This window comes from Ornithorhynchus anatinus, chromosome 5 (assembly GCF_004115215.2).
Source record: "Ornithorhynchus anatinus isolate Pmale09 chromosome 5, mOrnAna1.pri.v4, whole genome shotgun sequence".
Lineage (NCBI taxonomy): Eukaryota > Metazoa > Chordata > Mammalia > Monotremata > Ornithorhynchidae > Ornithorhynchus > Ornithorhynchus anatinus.
In genome coordinates, this window is record NC_041732.1 from 18,285,338 (window position 1) to 18,303,530 (window position 18,193).

General features: G+C 49.5%; 1 protein-coding gene across 1 annotated transcript in view; it reads right to left on the bottom strand.

The window, feature by feature from the left end:
* The window catches only part of SPPL2A (signal peptide peptidase like 2A), a 61,145-nt gene that overhangs the window by 34,551 nt on the left and 8,401 nt on the right, over positions 1-18,193 (bottom strand). Inside the window, exons 2-5 of the mRNA XM_029064744.2 lie at positions 13,517-13,636; positions 10,293-10,475; positions 9,458-9,547; positions 7,343-7,476 (exon numbers count right to left, since the gene is read on the bottom strand). Of these exons, the coding sequence (XP_028920577.1) occupies positions 7,343-7,476; positions 9,458-9,547; positions 10,293-10,475; positions 13,517-13,636 (527 nt within the window). The remainder of the gene's footprint in view (positions 1-7,342; positions 7,477-9,457; positions 9,548-10,292; positions 10,476-13,516; positions 13,637-18,193) is intronic.

Consider the following 18,193-nt stretch of genomic DNA (forward strand, 5'->3'; position numbering starts at 1 on the left):
AAGCTTTCGGTCTAGAGGGGGGAGACAGCCGTGAATAGAAATAATCAATTAGTGGCATTTACTGAGGGCTGACTGCACAGAACACTGTTCTCAGCGCTCGGGAGAGAGCGATAGAACAGAGGCGGTAGACAGGTTCCCTGCCCTCCGCTAGCTTACGGACTAGAGGATGACCCCTTCCTGCCACTAACTTGGGGGAGGGGAGGATTTCTGAGGCCAACGGTGTGCTCGCCGCCTCCCCGTCGTTTCGCTCTGCTCCGGCCGAGCCCGGATCAGGGGCCCTGAGGATGTGACCTGCTCTCGCTTCCTTCCAGGCACCCAGTGGTTTTGGTTTTGTTTCCTTTTTCAAAATGGTATTTGTTAAGCGCTTACTATGTGCCAGGCACCGCTCTAAGCTCTAGGAGAGATACAAGGTAATCACGTTGTCCCACGTGGGGCTCGCAGTCTTCATCCCCATCTTACACGAGGGAACTGAGGCACAGGGAAATTAAGTGCCTTGCCCAAAGTCGCACAGCTGACAAGTGGCAGCGGCGGGATTAGAACCCAAGACCTCTGACTCCCAAGCCCGTGCTCCTTCCGCTGAGCCACGCTGCTTCTCACTACTAAGTACAGTACAGTACTTCTCCCTGTACTAAGCGCCGGGGTGGACACAAGCTAATCAGGTTGGACACAGTCCCCTGTCCCACAGGGGGCTCCCAGTCTTCATCACCACTTTATAGATGAGGGAACTGAGGCCCAGAGAAGTGACGTGACTTGCCCAAGGTCACACAGCTGACCGGCGTAAGAGCCAGGATTAGAACCCCAGGGCCTTTTACCTTCAGGGCCTGTGCTTTATCCACTAGGCCACGCTGCTTCTCTTGGGGTTGGAGCCAACTCTTCCACCTAATACCGTTTCCTCCCTCCCTCCTTGGCCGGGAACCGAGTCAGCCGGGACAAGGCAAGGCCAGACGGCAGGACACCTGGGTCCTTTCCCGGGAGAGTCATTCATTGTCCGCCCTGCCGGGGCACCACGGTGAGTCAGGGTGATCGGGGAGCCAGCTGCCCTGGACCTGGACGCCTCCCCTTCCTGCTTCCAGACAGGCGACTTCTGCTTTGAGGAATGTTTTCTCTAGTCTGAGCCACACCCTGGCGGGCTGGGAAATAACCACCTAATCATGGCATTCGATGACGGGGTCTGCCATCACCTTCCTTTTGTGACGTGGGCATTTTTACTTGACCACAATCTCCGCGGCGTTAATGGATTTAACGGTGGGAAAAGGGTCGTTGGGAAATTAGGGAAAACGCCCTCCCCAAATTGTAATCCCAGGGGACCCTGGCCGTTGGCTTTCTGCCCTACCCAGGTCTGACAGTCAGAAGGGCTCTAATCCTGGCTCCGCCACTTGTCGGCTGTGTGACCTGGGGAAAGTCACATCACTTCTCTGGGCCCCAGTTCCCTTATCGGGTACCCCTAAACACAGTCGTGGCTCAATGATCCCCACCTACCTAATTAAAATAATTGAGGGATTTGTTAAGCTCCTACTCTGTGTCAGCACTGGGGTGGACATAAGCAAATCGGGTTGAACACAGTCCCCGTCCCACGTGGGGCTCACGGTCTCAATCCCCATTTCAAGAGATGTGGTAACTGAGGCCCAGAGAAGTGAAGAGACTGGCCCAAGGTCACAGAGCAGACAAGTGGTGGAGCTGAGATTAGAACCCGTGACCACCTCATTCACAGGCCCGTGCTCTGTTCACTTTTCCATACTGCTTCTTCTGCCCTGACTACCATATCAGCCTCTTGAGGATCTCCCTGTCTCCTGTCCACTCCAGTCCACGCTTCGCTCTTCTGCCCGGATCATTTTTCTACTAAAACGTTCAGTCCATGTTTCCCCACTCCTCAAGGACCTCCAGTGGTTGCCCACCCACCTTCGTGCCAAATGGAAACACCTCACCATCGGCTTTAAAGCACTCCATCACCCCACCCCCCTCCTACCTCACCTGGCTGCTCTCCTACTACGACCCAGCCCGCACGCTCTGCTTCTCTAACGCCGACCTACTCACTATCCCTTGATCTCATCTATCGCTGCCGACCTCTCGCTCACATCTTGCCTCTGGCCTGGAACGCCCTACCTCCTCAAATCCCACAGACGTTCACTGAACCCACCTCCAAAACCTTACTGAAAGCACAATTCCTCCACGAGGGCTTCCCCAGCTAAGCCCTCATTTCCACTTCTCCCCATTCCCTTCTCCTTCACCCTGATTTGCTCCCCTTTATTCACCCTTCCCTCAGCCCCACAGTCCCTAGCCGTAAATATTTATTTCTACTGATGTCTGTCTCTCCCTCTAGACTGTGAGCTCACTGTGGGCGGGGAATTTGTCAACCAAATCTGTGGTACCGTACCCTCCCAACCGCTTAGTACGCGCCTCTGACACAGAAAGCGCTCGATAAATAAGACATCGATCGACTGACTGGGCCTCCCATTCCCCTATTGGTGTCGGATGGTTTTAAAGACGGAAGTACGGGTTTCTTTTCTTTGGCATGAAATCTTTTACACAGTCGCAAAGCCTGATTCGCTGGATCCAATGAAACAAAAAGAGATGGGCAGGAAATCCAAATTAACTGCAGGAGAGAAGAGGATTTCCACACACCACACATCTCCTCTGAAGAGTGGGAATGAGGGAAAGGAGAAAGGAACAAAGAGAGGAGAGGGAGAATATAAGGAGGATGGGAAGGAAAAGTAGGAAGAGAGAGGGAGAGATTAATAGGCGATTAGAGATGAAACCACTAGGCTGAGCACCTTCCTTCCTCATCTTGGAATAAGTACTTATATATTTGATGAAAAAATCCTGCCTCTTCCTGTTTCAGATTGAGTGGAGGGAGAAGAAAGGCAAGGCATCAACTCTGGAATTTCCTCTTTTTCCCTATCAGACATTTAAACTCAGTACTTTGTCCTTGCACAATCCTTTTGCTTCTCCCCAGCACTTAAACATCTCATTTTATCCTCAAAGCATCCCTGGGACGTACAAAGACGCCAGGTATATTCGACCCCATTTCTCGGATGAGGAAACTGAGGCACAGGGACTTGCCCACGGTCACCCAGCGGGTTGGCGGCAGAGCTGCATCTTCCACCAGCCCTCCCAGCTTCCCACCACCCCTCTCCCCCGAGACCATCTTGTCGAATCCCTCTCCTGGGGGTGTCGGGCGAGTATCCCCCGCCCGACAGACCCGAATCGGGGTGAGATGGAGTCCCAGGCGGACCGAGGGAGGGGGCCAGTTTGATCACCGGCACCTTTCCGTTCGCGCGGGGAGCCGTGACTACTTCCCACCTGTCTGCCGAGTGAGCCTTGGGCAAATCACTTCACTTCTCTGGGCCTCAGTTCCCTCATCTCTAAAATGGGGATAGAGACCGGGAGCCCCATGTGAGACAGGGACTGGGTCCAACCTGATTTGCTTATCTACCCCCGTGCTTAGTACAATGCCTGGCACACAGTAAGCGCTTCACAAACACCACAGCGGTTATTATTCTTATTACTGTGGCTGGGGCTACGTCCTAGGGGGACTGCTGACAGCGACATCCAGTCCCGCCTCCCCTAACCGCGTCTGAAGACGGATGATAAAGCCGTACTATGCTTCAGGGTCTTGAATCTAGTCTCGGACCCGCCTGACGAGTGACGCCGGCGGGCCCCTCTAGAGCCAACCTGCCTGCTCCGGTTGCGGTGACCAAAAACAGGCCCCCTAGAAAGCCATTCGAACGGTCTCGCTGGGCCCCAAGGCTAGGCGCTCAAGGATGAAGAGGGCGAGGGAAAGGACGGAGACATCCCGCTTTATGGCTGGGGTTTACATCTCAATTACAGACACGGCGTTTCAGTGCCTGAAATGAGACTGCAGCAGTCAGCACGGTGCGATCAGTTAACCGCCTGGTCTTTGGCTTTTGCGGCCCATAATTAGGGGAGTGAGGTTATGGGAAACACAAAGGCCACAATCTCATTAAGAGTCAGATTTCCAAAACCTGGCTTCTGTCACCTGTAAGCCTAATGTCTTCTTTGTGGCCAAAGCCTAGCTAATTAAGGTGCTCGCCCCATATTTTGAGGGGGGGAAGCGACCTAACTGAACAGCTACATCATTATGGGAGGATAATGACCGTGGTAGCTGTCAAGTGCCTATTATGTGCCGGGCACTGTACTAAACGCTGGGGTCGATACAAGCAGATCGGGTTGGACACAGTCCCCGTCCGACGTGGGCCTCCCAGTCTTAATCCCCATTTTGCCGACGAGGGAACTGAGGCACAGAGAAATGAAGTGACTTGCCCAAGGTCACACAGCAGGCAGGTGGCAGCGAGCACTGGGTCTGGTTGAAAAAACTCGGCCCCGAGAAAATGACAGAAAATATAGTTTTAAAGCCGCATCGGCTTGGCTTCTCCTTCCGTGACTCCGTTCACGTTTTGAAATTCATTTTGAGGTCAAGCTATTTGACATAATAATAATGGAGGTAATGTTGTATTGAGCACAGTACATTCAAGCTAATCGGGTCGGGTACCATCCAGTCTGAGGAGGAGGGAGAGCGGGTACTGAATTCCCATTTTACAGATGAGGAAACTGAGGTGCAGAGAAGTACCTTGTCCCTTTGCCCCTAACCGCATGGCATTAAGGTACCTATCTTTAAATTATATATTATAAATCATTTTAAAATGGTATTTGTTAAGCGCTTGCTATGGGCCAGGCACTGTTCTAAGCACTGGGGTAGATACAAGCTAATAAGGTTGGACACAGTCCCTGTCCCACCTGGGGCTCACACTCTTCATCGCCATTTTACAGATGGTGACAGGCATGGAGAAGTGAAGTGACTTGCCCAAGTTCTCACGGCAGACAAGAGGAGGAGGCGGGACGAGAGCCGACTCCCAGGCCTGTGCTTTAACCGCTAGGCTGTGCTGCTTATTTATTCAAATTAATGTGTCTCCCCCTTGAGACTGTAAGTTCGTTATGAGAAGCAGCGTGGCTCAGTGGAAAGAGCCCGGGCTTGGGAGCCAGAGGTCATGGGTTCGAAGCCCGGCTCTACCACCTATCAGCTGTGTGACTGTGGGCAAGTCACTTAACTTCTCTGTGCCTCAGTTACCTCATCTGTAAAATGGGGATTAACTGTGAGCCTCACATGGGACAATCTGATGACCCTGAATCTACCCCAGCGCTTAGAATAATAATAATAATAATAATAATGTTGGTATTTGTTAAGCGCTTACTATGTGCAGAGCACTGTTCTAAGCGCTGGGGTAGACACAGGGGAATAGGTTGTCCCACGTGGGGCTCCCTGTCTTAATCCCCATTTTACAGATGAGGTAACTGAGGCCCAGAGAAGTGAAGTGACTTGCCCACAGTCACACAGCAGACAAGTGGCAGAGCTGGGATTTGAACTCATGACCTCTGACTCCAAAGCCCATGCTCTTTCCACTGAGCCACGCTGCTTAGAACAGTGCTCGGCACATAGTAAGCGCTTAACAAATACCAACATCATTATTATTATTATTATGTGCAGGGAACACGTCCACTAATTCTGTTGCACTGCCGTGCTCTCCCAAGCGCTTAGTACAGTGCTCTGCACATAGTAAGCGCTCAATATGAACCATCGATTGACTGCCCAAGGTCCCACAGCAGTCAAGCGGCCAAGCTGGAACCCAGTTCCTCCGACTCCAGGGCTCATGCACTTTCCACTAGGCCACACTGTTTCTAGTCAGCAGAAAAGCTGGCTATATTTCTCCCTCTGCAAGCCTAGGCCTCTTATCTCCCGACGGATCAGCCCACACGCAACTGAAGGACGCTCATCCTGAGAGAAGGGCTTCTTATTTCTTTAATATGACAATAACTGGGCATCTGTTAAGCAGTTACTATGTGCCAGGCACCCTGGGGTGGGCACGAGCAAATCGAGTTGGACCCAATCCCTGTCCCATGGGGGACTCCCCGGCTCAATCCTCATTTTCCAGATGAGGGAACTGAGGCCCAGAGAAGTGAAGCGACTTGCCCAGCGGTCTCACAGCACACAAGTGGTGGAGCGGGGATTAGAACCCATGACCGTCTTTACTCCCGGGTCCGTGCTCTATCCACTACGTCGTAGTTAGGAGCTGTAATGTTACTGAAGGACTAGGACAGTGGTTTACGTATCTGGAAGAGAGAGAGAAGCTGCAACTCTTTACTCTGTTGCCTCGGGAGGTATGTTTCTCAACTGGGTTTCCCCCGAGCACGCCGAGAGACATTACTGACGGGGACAATCTGGCCCCGGCGACTCTGACGGGGTCAAGCAGCGGAGACTGTGCTAACGTTGGCTCCCAGACCCGGGCTTGGGAGTCAGAGGATGTGGGTTCTAATCCCGGCTCTGCCACGTATCTGCTGTGTGACCTTGGCCACGTCGCTTCACTTCTCTGGGCCTGTCATCTCACTTGGAAAACGGGGATGAAGACTGGGAACCCCACTTGGGAGGGGGACCGTGTCCAATCCGATTACTTTGCATCTACCCCAGCGCTTATTAAAATGCTGGGCACATAGTAAGCACTTAGCGAATCCCACAGCTGTTGCCGTTGTCTCCGCTGGGTCGGGCACCGCTGGCTGCCTGCTCTCTCTCCCGCCATCCTCACTACCGCCCGATCCCCCTCACCAGCTCTTCTGCTGCCCCCACTGCGGCCTTTCCTATTGCCGCCGGCTTCTCCTTGGGCTCCAACGGGGCCAACTCGGCTGTGCCCCCGATGCCCCTCCCCGCTTCCCCCTCCCTCTCTGCCACCACGGTTCTGAGGAAAAAGGGGAGCGGCAGGAGAAGAGCAGCGGCGGCGGACCGTCCGACTCGGCTGAGAGACGTGGGACGTCTGTAGGGAGCGATTTGAAAGCAAGAGGGGGACAAGATTCCGGGGCTCACCTCTTTAACTTTAACTGAGTCTCGAGGCTACATAATGAAGCACCTAATTACGAGTAACACCAATTACAGAAACACAGATGCGATAAACTAATAGGAAAATTCACGCCGGTAAAGAGGATAAAAATGATAGCTTGTAACCATTCAAAGACTAAAACTACTGTCTTTTTGCTTTCTTTCCCTTTCGTGCCATGAAATAATCTTTCTTTAGGCTAAATGGCTATGCCTAACATTCCAGAAAAAAAATAACAGGATAGAATTCTTTGGTATTATACTCTCCCTAACATTTAGTACACTGCTCGCGCATAATAAGCTCTCAATAAATATCATTGATTGAAGAGAAAAATCGCTAGTTAACTGATGATAAATGTGCGCAAACGCGCGTACACGCACACAATTTTTAAAGGCTTCCTGACTGAACATTGCCTATGAAACATTAGGTCTCTAAGACGCACTAAGGTCGATCAAACTTACAATTCTGAGACGCCACTCCAATAACCTCCTAAGGCCACAGTCAGTACAGCAATTAGAAAGATGACCACCATACTGTAGTCAAACTCAGGCGACGGCGGTGAGTACAGTTTCACTGAGATGTTATTTCCAAAAGTCTGAAAGAGATGAACCAATTAAACAGGGGAAAACAGACGGGCTTCTCTCAGCTATCGGTTACAGATTTTGAAGGGTTTTGTTTTCTGGCTTTGTGCAAAACATTCTCCTCGATTACCTATAGATCCCAAATTTGGGGTACACAGATCTGCCACTTAAAATAACTCAATGCCCTACTTCTTACACCAGCACACTGCATGCAGGTGGGAGGTTATAACAACGATTTTTATTACAGAAATTGCTTCTAAGGGCCATTTGGTATGAAAATTGGTTATGATAAAGAAGTCGTGGAAATCAAAATTCCAGGTGAACGGGTCACAGAGCTGGCGATAGAGGGGATTTCCGTAACAGTGTGATGAGCAGCTGTTACAGCTGAACAAACGGATGAGAGGTCAGAAGGACAGAACTCTCTGAGTGAATGAGCTCGGAATCAGCCGTCAGGACAAACCAACGGGACGAGTAAATGCCAGAACAGCAGAAACTAATAATTATTATTATGGTACTTGTTAAGCGCTTACTATGTTCCACGCAGTGTTCTAAGCAGTGGAGTAGATACAAGTTCATCAGGGTGGAAACAGTCTGTGTCCCACATGGGGCTCACACTCTTAATCCCCATTTGTAACTGAGTCACAGAGTAGTTAAGTGACTTGCTCAAGAACACTAAGCAGACAAGTAGCGGAGCCGGGATTAGAACTCTGTGACTTGCCCGAGGCCACCCAGCAGGCAAGAGGAGGAGCTGGGATTAGAACCCAGGTTCTGTGACTCCAAGTGGGTGCTTTTATGATGAGGCCATGATTCTAAATGCATTTTAAACAGTTCTTTCCCAGGGCAACTCCAGGTCCTTCTGCTACTACAGTAACAGAGCAAGGGAATCCCACCTAAGGGTTTCTTAAAACTCCTTAGCCACAGAGACCTGGGAAGTGCCTTTCAGGGGTGGGGGAGGGTCCCCCAGCTGCGGGGAGCCCTCTGCCCGAGAAAGTCACTTGCCACAGACACAGGAGAAGACATCGGATTAATGTCTGTCTCCTGCTCTAGACTGCAAGCTCGTTGTGGGAAAGGAATGCGTCTGTTACACCGGTCTATTATACTCTTCCCAAGCGCTCAGTACAGTGCTTTGCATACAGAAAGCGCTCGATAAATACAGATTGAATGAATGAATGAAAGGAGATGGCGCCGGCTGACAGCAGTGTAGTCTGGGCTTCATTTAGAGCTTCATCCTTTGGTCTCTTTATTCCACCTCTGATGCTTTGGCATGAGAGGGGGATCTCTGAGCCCCCCAAACTAACCAACTCTTCTTCTCTAGCCCAAGGGAGCAGAATGGATGGCCCTCCTCAAGGCCTTCCACGTGCCTCAGAGCAAAAGCCTTCTGCCCTCTGACGACTTCCACACTGGGGAATGTTTTTGTAGTGTCCCCCACCCACACAATCTCAAATGTGGCTGAACCGGGCTTGCGGGGACCCATCTGGGAGGGAGGGAGAGAGGGATACAGAGAGAAAGAGACAAGGAGAGAGGGGAGAAGAGAGGGAAAGATAGAAGGCAAGAGAAGGATAGAGGAGAGGGAGAAAAGGGGAGAGGGAGGGGAGAGAAAGAGGAGGGGAGAGAAAGAGAGAAGAAAGGAGAGAGAGTTTGGAACCCCTGGGCCGGATGTAGGACTTCCTTGCTTCGATGAACTACGTTGGGTGTGGGGGACAACAAAATGAAACGTCAGCTTGGGCAAACTGGAAGACCAAGGACATGGTCTTTGAACAAGCTGACAAGGTCTGAGCTTTGAGGTCTAAAAGCTCCAACCGGTTTAAAAGAGTGTTTTAGTTTTTCCAGATTTTTGAAGCCCTTGAAGCCCCTGTTTCTGGAAAAGTGGCTTCTGGGAAGCAGTCATTACAGTTTTAGGTCACAAATGGAGAATACAGCATTTCCAAAACGGCAGCAGTGAGATTTACACTAGTCTTAAAATTCATCTCCTGTCACTTTCTAACAGTTACTTACCTGCTGCATGTTTTCAACATCTCTGTGTCTTACGAGTGCAATGGGTATCGTCACATCACTAAATTCAGTTTTGTTACCTGAGGGAGGAGACTAAGACAGAAAATTTACTTGCAACGAGAAACCTCGGAATTTCTAACCGGTCTTCAGAATTGAAGCACGATGTAAACATCTTTGCAGAATCCCACATTTTGAAAGTAATAAAACGATCTAAGGACAGCAACGGAAGAAAACTTGATGAGCTGGAAAGATCATCCACAAGAAGTCAACATATACAAGTCAGAAGATGGTGGAATTTCATCTTTTCAGATGACTGCAACCATTTGGCATCCAAGAGGGATCACCATGTGTTGGCTGCCCTCTGAGATATGACTTTTTGTCTAAATGACTTTCCAGAAATGAACGGTTTTGGACACTACAACTGTAGATGGGGAAGAATTTTCTAAAAATACGGTGGAAAAAAGGAAATGAGGGAGAAGCAGGGAAATCCATCCTTCTCCCAATAAAGTCTCTTGTGTAGTGCTGATCTTGGACTATATTCTTGGAATTTCAGATTTGCCTTTTTCCCTAACAAAGGCCTTGTCTATGTACAGCCACGAGCATGAAAGCATCAACTGTTTTCCCATCTTGATTCCCAGTATGAAAAAGAATTCCTTTCAAACTCTGACATTCACACTGGACAACTCTCCAGTTCTTAAGCACCACTCCAGAAGGAAAAAAAAAAAACAAAAGGGAAAAAACTGCCCTCGTTTCCCAAGGCTCAACTATCTTATTTCCGGCAAAGGGTTCATTACGCGCCATCGGCTTATCGTTCGGAACGTTTCTAGTACAAACTTACTAATGCAGTGTTGCTCGCAATCAGCAGGACTTTAGCCCCTCTGCTTTGGGCGATCCTGGCTTTTTCCAGGAAAAGGCAACTCCCTCTCATTACCACCACTGCTTTGCCTTTGATGCTCCCGGGAGGAACGGCAGAAGAGTTGCACAGCTGTGTGGCAGTCAGGTTCTCCAGAGCGATGGACGTCTGAAAAAAGGAAATGGGATATGGTCACTCACTCCTTTTCAGAGATGGCATCTCACTCCCTCCGAGTGAAAACAGCACCGATCGGAACTCGACATTCTGGCAAATCACACCTACGTGAATGAGTCAGGTTACAGATTAACAGCCCAAAACCCCACAGATCCAACTTACGGGGGGTTTAGTTCCGGCAGCCGGGGCCCTCATCTTAAACAGAGCCGTCTTCCCGTACGTGAATGATGTTACCCTCGTGTGACCCCGGAATGAGCAAATTCCAAAAATGATCTCGAGGCTGGCCGGCTGTCAGGTTGTGTTCGATGCCTACTTTGTCAAACGCAGTCGTATTTACTGAGTCCTTACTGTGTGCAGAGCATTGTACTAAGCACTTGAGAGAGGACAACAGGACAACAGAACAGACCATTCTCTGCCCACAACGAGCTTACAGCCTAGATAAATGCACCCACTAGGAACTTGAAATGATTACAGAAGAATGACAGGCCGAGTCCCCACCCTCGAAGAGAAAAAGAGACCAATTTCAATTTAACAGATTTAATAATGGCAAATAACTCCCCAAAACAGCACTGCCAGAGCCTCTACTAAGCAGCCCCTGAGGCCCTTTCCCCACATCCAAATTATAATCCTTTATAGTTCTTCAAAAGTCTAAATATCTAATGGTCTATTTCTGCTCTTTCTGACAGGTAGACAAATCATCCAGCAGGAGTTCATTAGTCAATGGTATTTATTGAGAGCTTGCTGAGTGCAGACTACAATACCTTAAGACGGGGAAGCAAAAGGGAATAAACCGCATGGAGCTGCAAACAACAAACACGACAGCAAGCCCACTGGCAATCTTTGTGAGCTTGTGGTGTGTCGTAGGGACCACAGTGACCATTTCGGCTACACACACACACATACACACACACACATGAATTTTACCATCACTGGACCTTCTTCAAGGACCAATGAGACAGACCTCCGTGCTAGTCTTCCGCCTTCAGTCCGCACTTCAGACTGCTGTAACCATCTTACTCAACCCTCGTCTCTCCACTCCTCAAAAGTCCATCTCCCTTCACATCAAGCAGAAACTCCTCACACTTCACTGCTTACGGTCCTCTAGACTGTGAGCCCCTTGTGGCGGGGAACGTTTCCTCCAACTCTGTTTTCTTGTATGCTCTCCCAGGGGCTGGGTACGGTGTTCGGCACATAATAAGCGCTCGGCCAATACCTGTTTTCAGGCTCTCCACCTCCTACTCCCTCAGCTTCCCCTCTTTGCTCCTCTCACGATCCCCCAACCGTTCTTCATTCTCAACGGTCCCGTCTCCGACCCTCCGTCATACTGCTCCCCAAGCCTAGAACTTCTTTCCCCTCCAAATCCGGCAGACCGCCGCTCTCCCCATCTTCAAAGTCCTCCTGAAATCCGACTTTTCCTGGAAGTCTTCGCCGATTCATTCCCAAAACTCCAGTGGCGTCAGTCCAACACCCTTTCCTACCTCACCCTGCCTCACCACTTGCTTATGTGTCTATGTTCGACTGCTTCATCCTGTCGTTTGTCCTTCTTTCTGCTTTATCCTTGTCCTTCCTCCGGCTTTGGCTTTTGGTAAATCATTTCTGTCTGTCGTCCCGATTAGATCATCAGCTCCTTGAGGGCACGGAACGGATGTCTCATTACTCCGTATTCCCCCCAGTGCCTAGTACAGCGCTCTCAATGGACGTTCAACAGCTGCCAATGGTGCTGATGGCAAATAGAATATACTTCATTCATCCAAAGCGCTTACTGTGTGCAAAGCGCTGTTCTAAACGCTTGGGAGAGTATGCTAGAACAATAAACGGACACATTCCCCGCCCACAAGCAGCATACATTCCAGGGACAACGGGAAGAGTCCCAGTGGCAGGGGAAGGAGGGAGAGGCTAGGGAAGAGGAAGTGAGAATGAGGGAAAAAGAGAGTTTAAAGCCTCAAAGCCCCATCGGCTACACCAGGGGGTCGCGGGGCCTAAATTAGGTGCTGGATCCTGCCGATTCACCAGACCGGTAGGAGAGGGGGCCTTCAAATTCCAAGCGATCAATCAATGGTATTTATTATTATTATTACTGCTAATAATAACAATAATTGTTAAACGACAGGGACTGTGTCCAACTCGATTTGCTTGCATCACCCCAACGCTCAATACACTGCCTGACACACAGTAAGCACTTAACAGATACCATATTATTATTATTACTATGTGTCAAGCACTGTTCTAAGCATTGGGGCGGATACCAGCTAATCAGGATGGACACCACGACCCAGTGCTCTATCCACTAGGCCACGCTGCTTCTCGTCTTCCTAACGTTTTCCTAATTCATTCATTCAATCCAGTGGGTAAATTGTGGTCCGAGCAGGGAGTTTTCAGCGGAGTGTATCCTCTTGCCCTAAAACAGGTAAAAGCCGGCACGGAGCTGGGTTTTGGACCCCCCCATTCTCTCTCCCCACCCCGCTCCCCACATCCACAGATCTCACCACTGACTGTCATCCCGTAAGCTCCTGGCAGCCAGGGATGGTATCTACCAATTCTATTCTATCGTACTTGACCAAATGCGTAGTACAGCGCACCTCACCCAATCAGGGCTCAATGTGGGAAGCGGCATGGCCTAGCGGCTACAGCCCGGGCCTGGGAGTCAGAAGGCCCTGGGTTCCAATCCCAGCTCAACCGCCTGTCTCTTGTGTGACCCTGGGCAAGTCACTTCACTTCTCTGGGCCTCAGGTGCGACATCTGGAAAATGGGGGTTACGAATGTGAGCCCCATGTGGGACACGGACTGTGGCCAACCCGATAAGCTCATATCTACCCCGGCGATTAGTACGATGCCTGGCACAGAGTAAGCATTTAATAAATACCTTGTTTTAAAAAAACAAAGAAAAACAAATTGAATCTTCTGCTCATGCGGCCAAGGTGAAACGATTGAAACCACCTTTCTTTACTATTCGCCCTAACCCTCAAGAGAGGCTACTCTAAATATCAGCCATTTTTCAAAAATCAGTCTCTTGAAAATCTTTCAAGTGTACTTACTGCATTCTCTAGAGAATCAGGGAACGTTGTCCACTGGGGATTGAAGATCATACAGTAGTTCTTAGAAGGCACCGGTATACCACTTTCAAATGCATGAAGGATCCCTTCCTGAGCAGAGACCTAAAACACAAGCATGGATTTTTTGAGTGATTCTGAAATCTAGTTCTTCCAAACATACACCAATTTTTTTTTTTTTTTACCAAATCTTCACCGTCATTTCAAGCACATTAATAATAAAAATACCACTATTATTATTGTTATATGATTTTTAAATACCTATTAAAACATCGACTGAGCACTCACTGTGCGCAGAGCGCTTGGAAGAGTACAGCAGAGTCGGTAGACGTTTTGTTGCCTACACGGAGCTTACGGTCTAGAGGGGGAAGTGGACAGGTACATAAATGGGATGGGGCTGAGGTCAGGGTCTAATCCAAGGACAAGAGCGACACAGAAAGGAGATGGAGTAGGGAAATTGAGAGCTTAATCAGGAAAGGCCTCTAGGAGATGTGACTTTAATAAGGCTTTGAAGGTGGGGGGAATGACCCATCTGTTGGATTTGAAAGGGGAGGGAGTTCCAGGCCAGAGGCAGGAGGAGTGGACAAGGAGTTGGTGGCCAGATAAATGAGATCAAAGTAAGCTGATTAGGTTGGCGTTAGAGGAGTGAAGTGTGCAGGCTGGGTTGTAACAGGCAAGGTGGCAAGGTGATTGAGTGCTTTAAAAACTAGTGTAAGGAGCTTCTCTTTGATGCAGAGGTGGATGGGCACCACTGGAGGTTTGGAAAATGATCTGGGCGGCGGAGTGAAGTACGGACTGGAGTGCGGAGAGACAGGAGGCTGGGAGGTCAGCGAGGAGGCCCTTGCGGTAATCAGGGCAGAAGAGGACAAGTGCTTGGGGCAGCAAAGAAGTGGTTTGGATGGAAAGGACGGATTTTAACAATGCTGTGAGGACTGAAGCGACAGGATATAGCGACAGATTGAATACATGGGTCGAAGGAGCGAGATGAGTCGAGGGTATTGCCATGTTTACAGGCTTGTGAGGCAGGAGGGTGACCGTGTGCCTACAGCGAGGGGGAAGTCAGGGAGAAGCAGCGTGGCCTAGTGGATAGACCCCGGGCCTGAAAGTCGGAAGGACCTGGGTTCTAATCCCAGCTCTGCCACTTGCCTGCTGCTTGACCTTGGGCAAGTCACTTCCCTGTGCCTCGGTTCCCTCATCTGTAAAAAGGGGATGGAGATCGTGACCCCAAATGGAACATGGACAGTGTCCAACCTGTTTAGCTTGTATCTTCCCTCAGTGCTTAACACAGTTCCTGGCACATAATAAGGGCTTATCAAATACATTTTGTTGTTGTTTTTTTTTTTTTAAAGGGAGAGGAAGGGTTTTGGTTGGGAAGATGAGGAGTTCTGTTTCGGATAGGTTACGTTTGAGGTGTTGGTGGGACATCTAAAGGCAGGAGGAAATACAAAACTGCAAAACAGGAGAAAGATCTGGGCTGAAGATGTAGATTTGGGAATCATCTCCCTAGAGACAGTAATTGAAGCCATGGGAGCGAATGAGTAATCCAAGGGAGTGGGTGTAGATGGGGAATAGAAGGGGACCCAGGACTGAGCCTTAAAGCCCTGGGGTTAAGCGGATCGGACTCAGTCCTTGTCCCACATGGTTCTCACAGTCCAAGGAGGAGGAAGAATGGGGATTTAACCCCCGTTTTACAGATGCGGAAAGTGAGGCCCAGAGAAATTAAAGCGAGTTGTCCAAGGTAACGTAGCAGGCAAGTGGCAGGGCCAAGATTAGAACTCGGGTCTCCTGACAGCCAATCCTTTGTTCTTTCCACTAGGCCACGCTGTGTCCCTGCTTCAGAATTTACAAAGATCCTAGGAAGTTATTCTGCCCTACAATTTGATCCATCACTCAGAGAAGCAGCGTGGCTCAGTAGAAAGAGTCCGGGACTAGGAGTCAGGGGACCTGGGTTCTAAACCCAGCTTCGCCGCCTACCTGTTGTGTGACCTTGGGGAATTCGCTTCACTTCTCTGTGCCTCAGTCCCCTCATCTGCAAAATGGCGATTCAATACCCGTGCTCCCTCCTACTTAGACCATGAGCCCCGTACGGGGCCCGATTAGCCTGTATCTACCTCAGCGCTTAGTACAGTGGCCGACACATAGCAAGCGCTTAACCAACACCACTATTATTATTAGCCCCACAGCCACAGTCTGTCTTCAGCTTCCCCCGGCACCGGCCAGCCAGCTACGCTGCCTTCCCGGAGATTTGTAACCACCTTGGCGCTTAGTACGGTGCTTGACATATAATAAGTGCTTAACAAATACCATAAAACAAAACAAAAACAAAACATGACAACGGCTCTGTCCCACCCCAAGGAGGAGACCCCATCCCGTTCCACTACCCTGGTGGGGGAAGAGAAAAATACCCCCATAATGAGGCCTTCACATCATCCCGGGAAGACTGCTCTAGTGATTGCTGGGGTCATGGGTGAGCTCTGAAGAGCCTGAACAATAATAATAATAATGATAATGGCATTTGTTAAGCGCTTAATACGTGCCAGGCACTGTACTAAGCGCTGGGGTGGATACAAGCAAATCGGCTTAGACACAATCCCTGTCCCACGTGGGGCTCACAGAATTCGTCCCCATTTTACAGATGAGGTCACTGAGGCAGAGAAAAGTGAAGCCCAAGTTCATTCATTCATTCATTCAATTCATTCAACAGTATTTATTGAGCGCTTACTATGTGCAGAGCACTGTACTAAGCGCTTGGGATGAACAAGTCGGCAACAGATAGAGACGGTCCCTGCCGTTTGACGGGCTTACGGTCTAATCGGGGGAGACGGACAGCCGAGAACAATGGCAATAAATAGAGTCAAGGGGAAGAACATCTCGTAAAAACAATGGCAACTAAATAGAATCGAGGCGATGTACATTTCATTAACAAAATAAATAGGGTAATAAATATATACAGTTGAGCGGACGAGTACAGTGCTGAGGGGATGGGAAGGGAGAGGGGGAGGAGCAGAGGGAAAGGGGGAAAAGAGGGTTTAGCTGCGGAGAGGTGAAGGGGGGGTGGTAGAGGGAGTAGAGGGAGAAGAGGAGCTCAGTCTGGGACTGAAGGTCCCACACAAGGTCACACAAAGACAAGGGGCAGAGCGGAGATTAGAATCCGTGACCTTCTGACTCCCAGACCCGTGCTGAAATTCGGCTCCTCTAGCCACGGCACCCTACTGACTTAGTTTTTATTTTATTTGTCTTTTTTATTACTTAATGGTATTTATTCAGCACTTCCCATGTGCCAGGCACCATATTAAGCACCGGGGTGGCTACAGGCTCACCAGGTTGGACGTCGTCCACGTCCCACATGGGGCTCACGGTCTTAACCCCCGCTTTACGGATGGGTAGTTGAGGCCCAGAGAAGTGAAGTGACCTGTTCAGGGTCACCCAGCAGACGAGTGGCAGAGCCAGGATGAAAACCCAGATCCTTCTGATTCCCAGGCCCGGGATCCAGCCGCTAGGCCACGCTCCTTCTCTGTGGTGTTTTTAATGTTTCATCATTTCTGATGTACCTGTCTTCAGTCCCTTCTCCCCACTTATTTCCTTAGAATATGAGTTCACCTAAGGGCAGGAACCGGGTGTTATTCTCACCTGGGTGTCCTCTCTCAGCACTGAGTACAAGGCTCTGCACCCAGGATGCGCCTAATAAATCAATCCATTGCATTCATTCATTCAGTCGTCTTTGAGTGCTATGTGCACAGCACTGTACTAAGCGCTGGGAATGTACAAATCGGCAACAGATAGAGACACCTGCCCAACGACGGGCTCACAGTCTAAACGGAGGAGACAGACAACAAAACAAGTAGTGTGGTGTCAATATCATCAAGATAAATAGAATCGTAGATATATACACATCATTAACAAAATAAATAGAATAAATAATATATGCAAATCTATTGAGCGCTTACCGTGTGCCGAGTACTGTACTAAGTACTGGGAGAGAGGACAGTATAACAGTCCCCGCCCTGGAGCTCACAGACTAGAGGGGGAGTCAGACGTTAATAGAAATAAATAAAGGATATGTGCTGAGGGTATTTGGGTAGAGAAGCAGCTTGGCATGGTGGAAATTCAATAGTATTTATTGAGCGCTTACTATGTGCAGAGCACTGTACTAAGCGCTTGGGATGAACAAGTCGGCAACAGATAGAGACAGTCCCTGCCGTTTGACGGGCTTACAGTCTAATCGGGGGAGATGGACAGACAAGAACAATGGCAATAAAGCCAGGTCATGGGTTCTAATCCTGGCTTCACCAACTGGCAGCTATGTGACCTTGGGCAAGTCACTTCACTACTCGGTGCCTCAGTGACCTCATCTGTAAAATGAGGATGAAGACTGTGAGTCCCACATGGGACAACCTGATGATCTTGTATCTATCCCAGCGCTTAGAACATTGCTTGGCACATAGTAAGCGCTTAACAAATACCAACATTATTATTATTATATGTGCTGTGTAAAAGTAAGTAGTGTGGGGCTGGGGGGGGGTGGACAAATAGAGGGAGCCAGTCAGGGTGAAAGAAGGGAGCAGGAAAAGAGGAAAGGAGGGGTTAAGTCAGGGAAGGGTTTTTGAAGGAGACGGGCCTTCAATAAGCATTCCAGGTATATATACCACTGATTGACAGGGC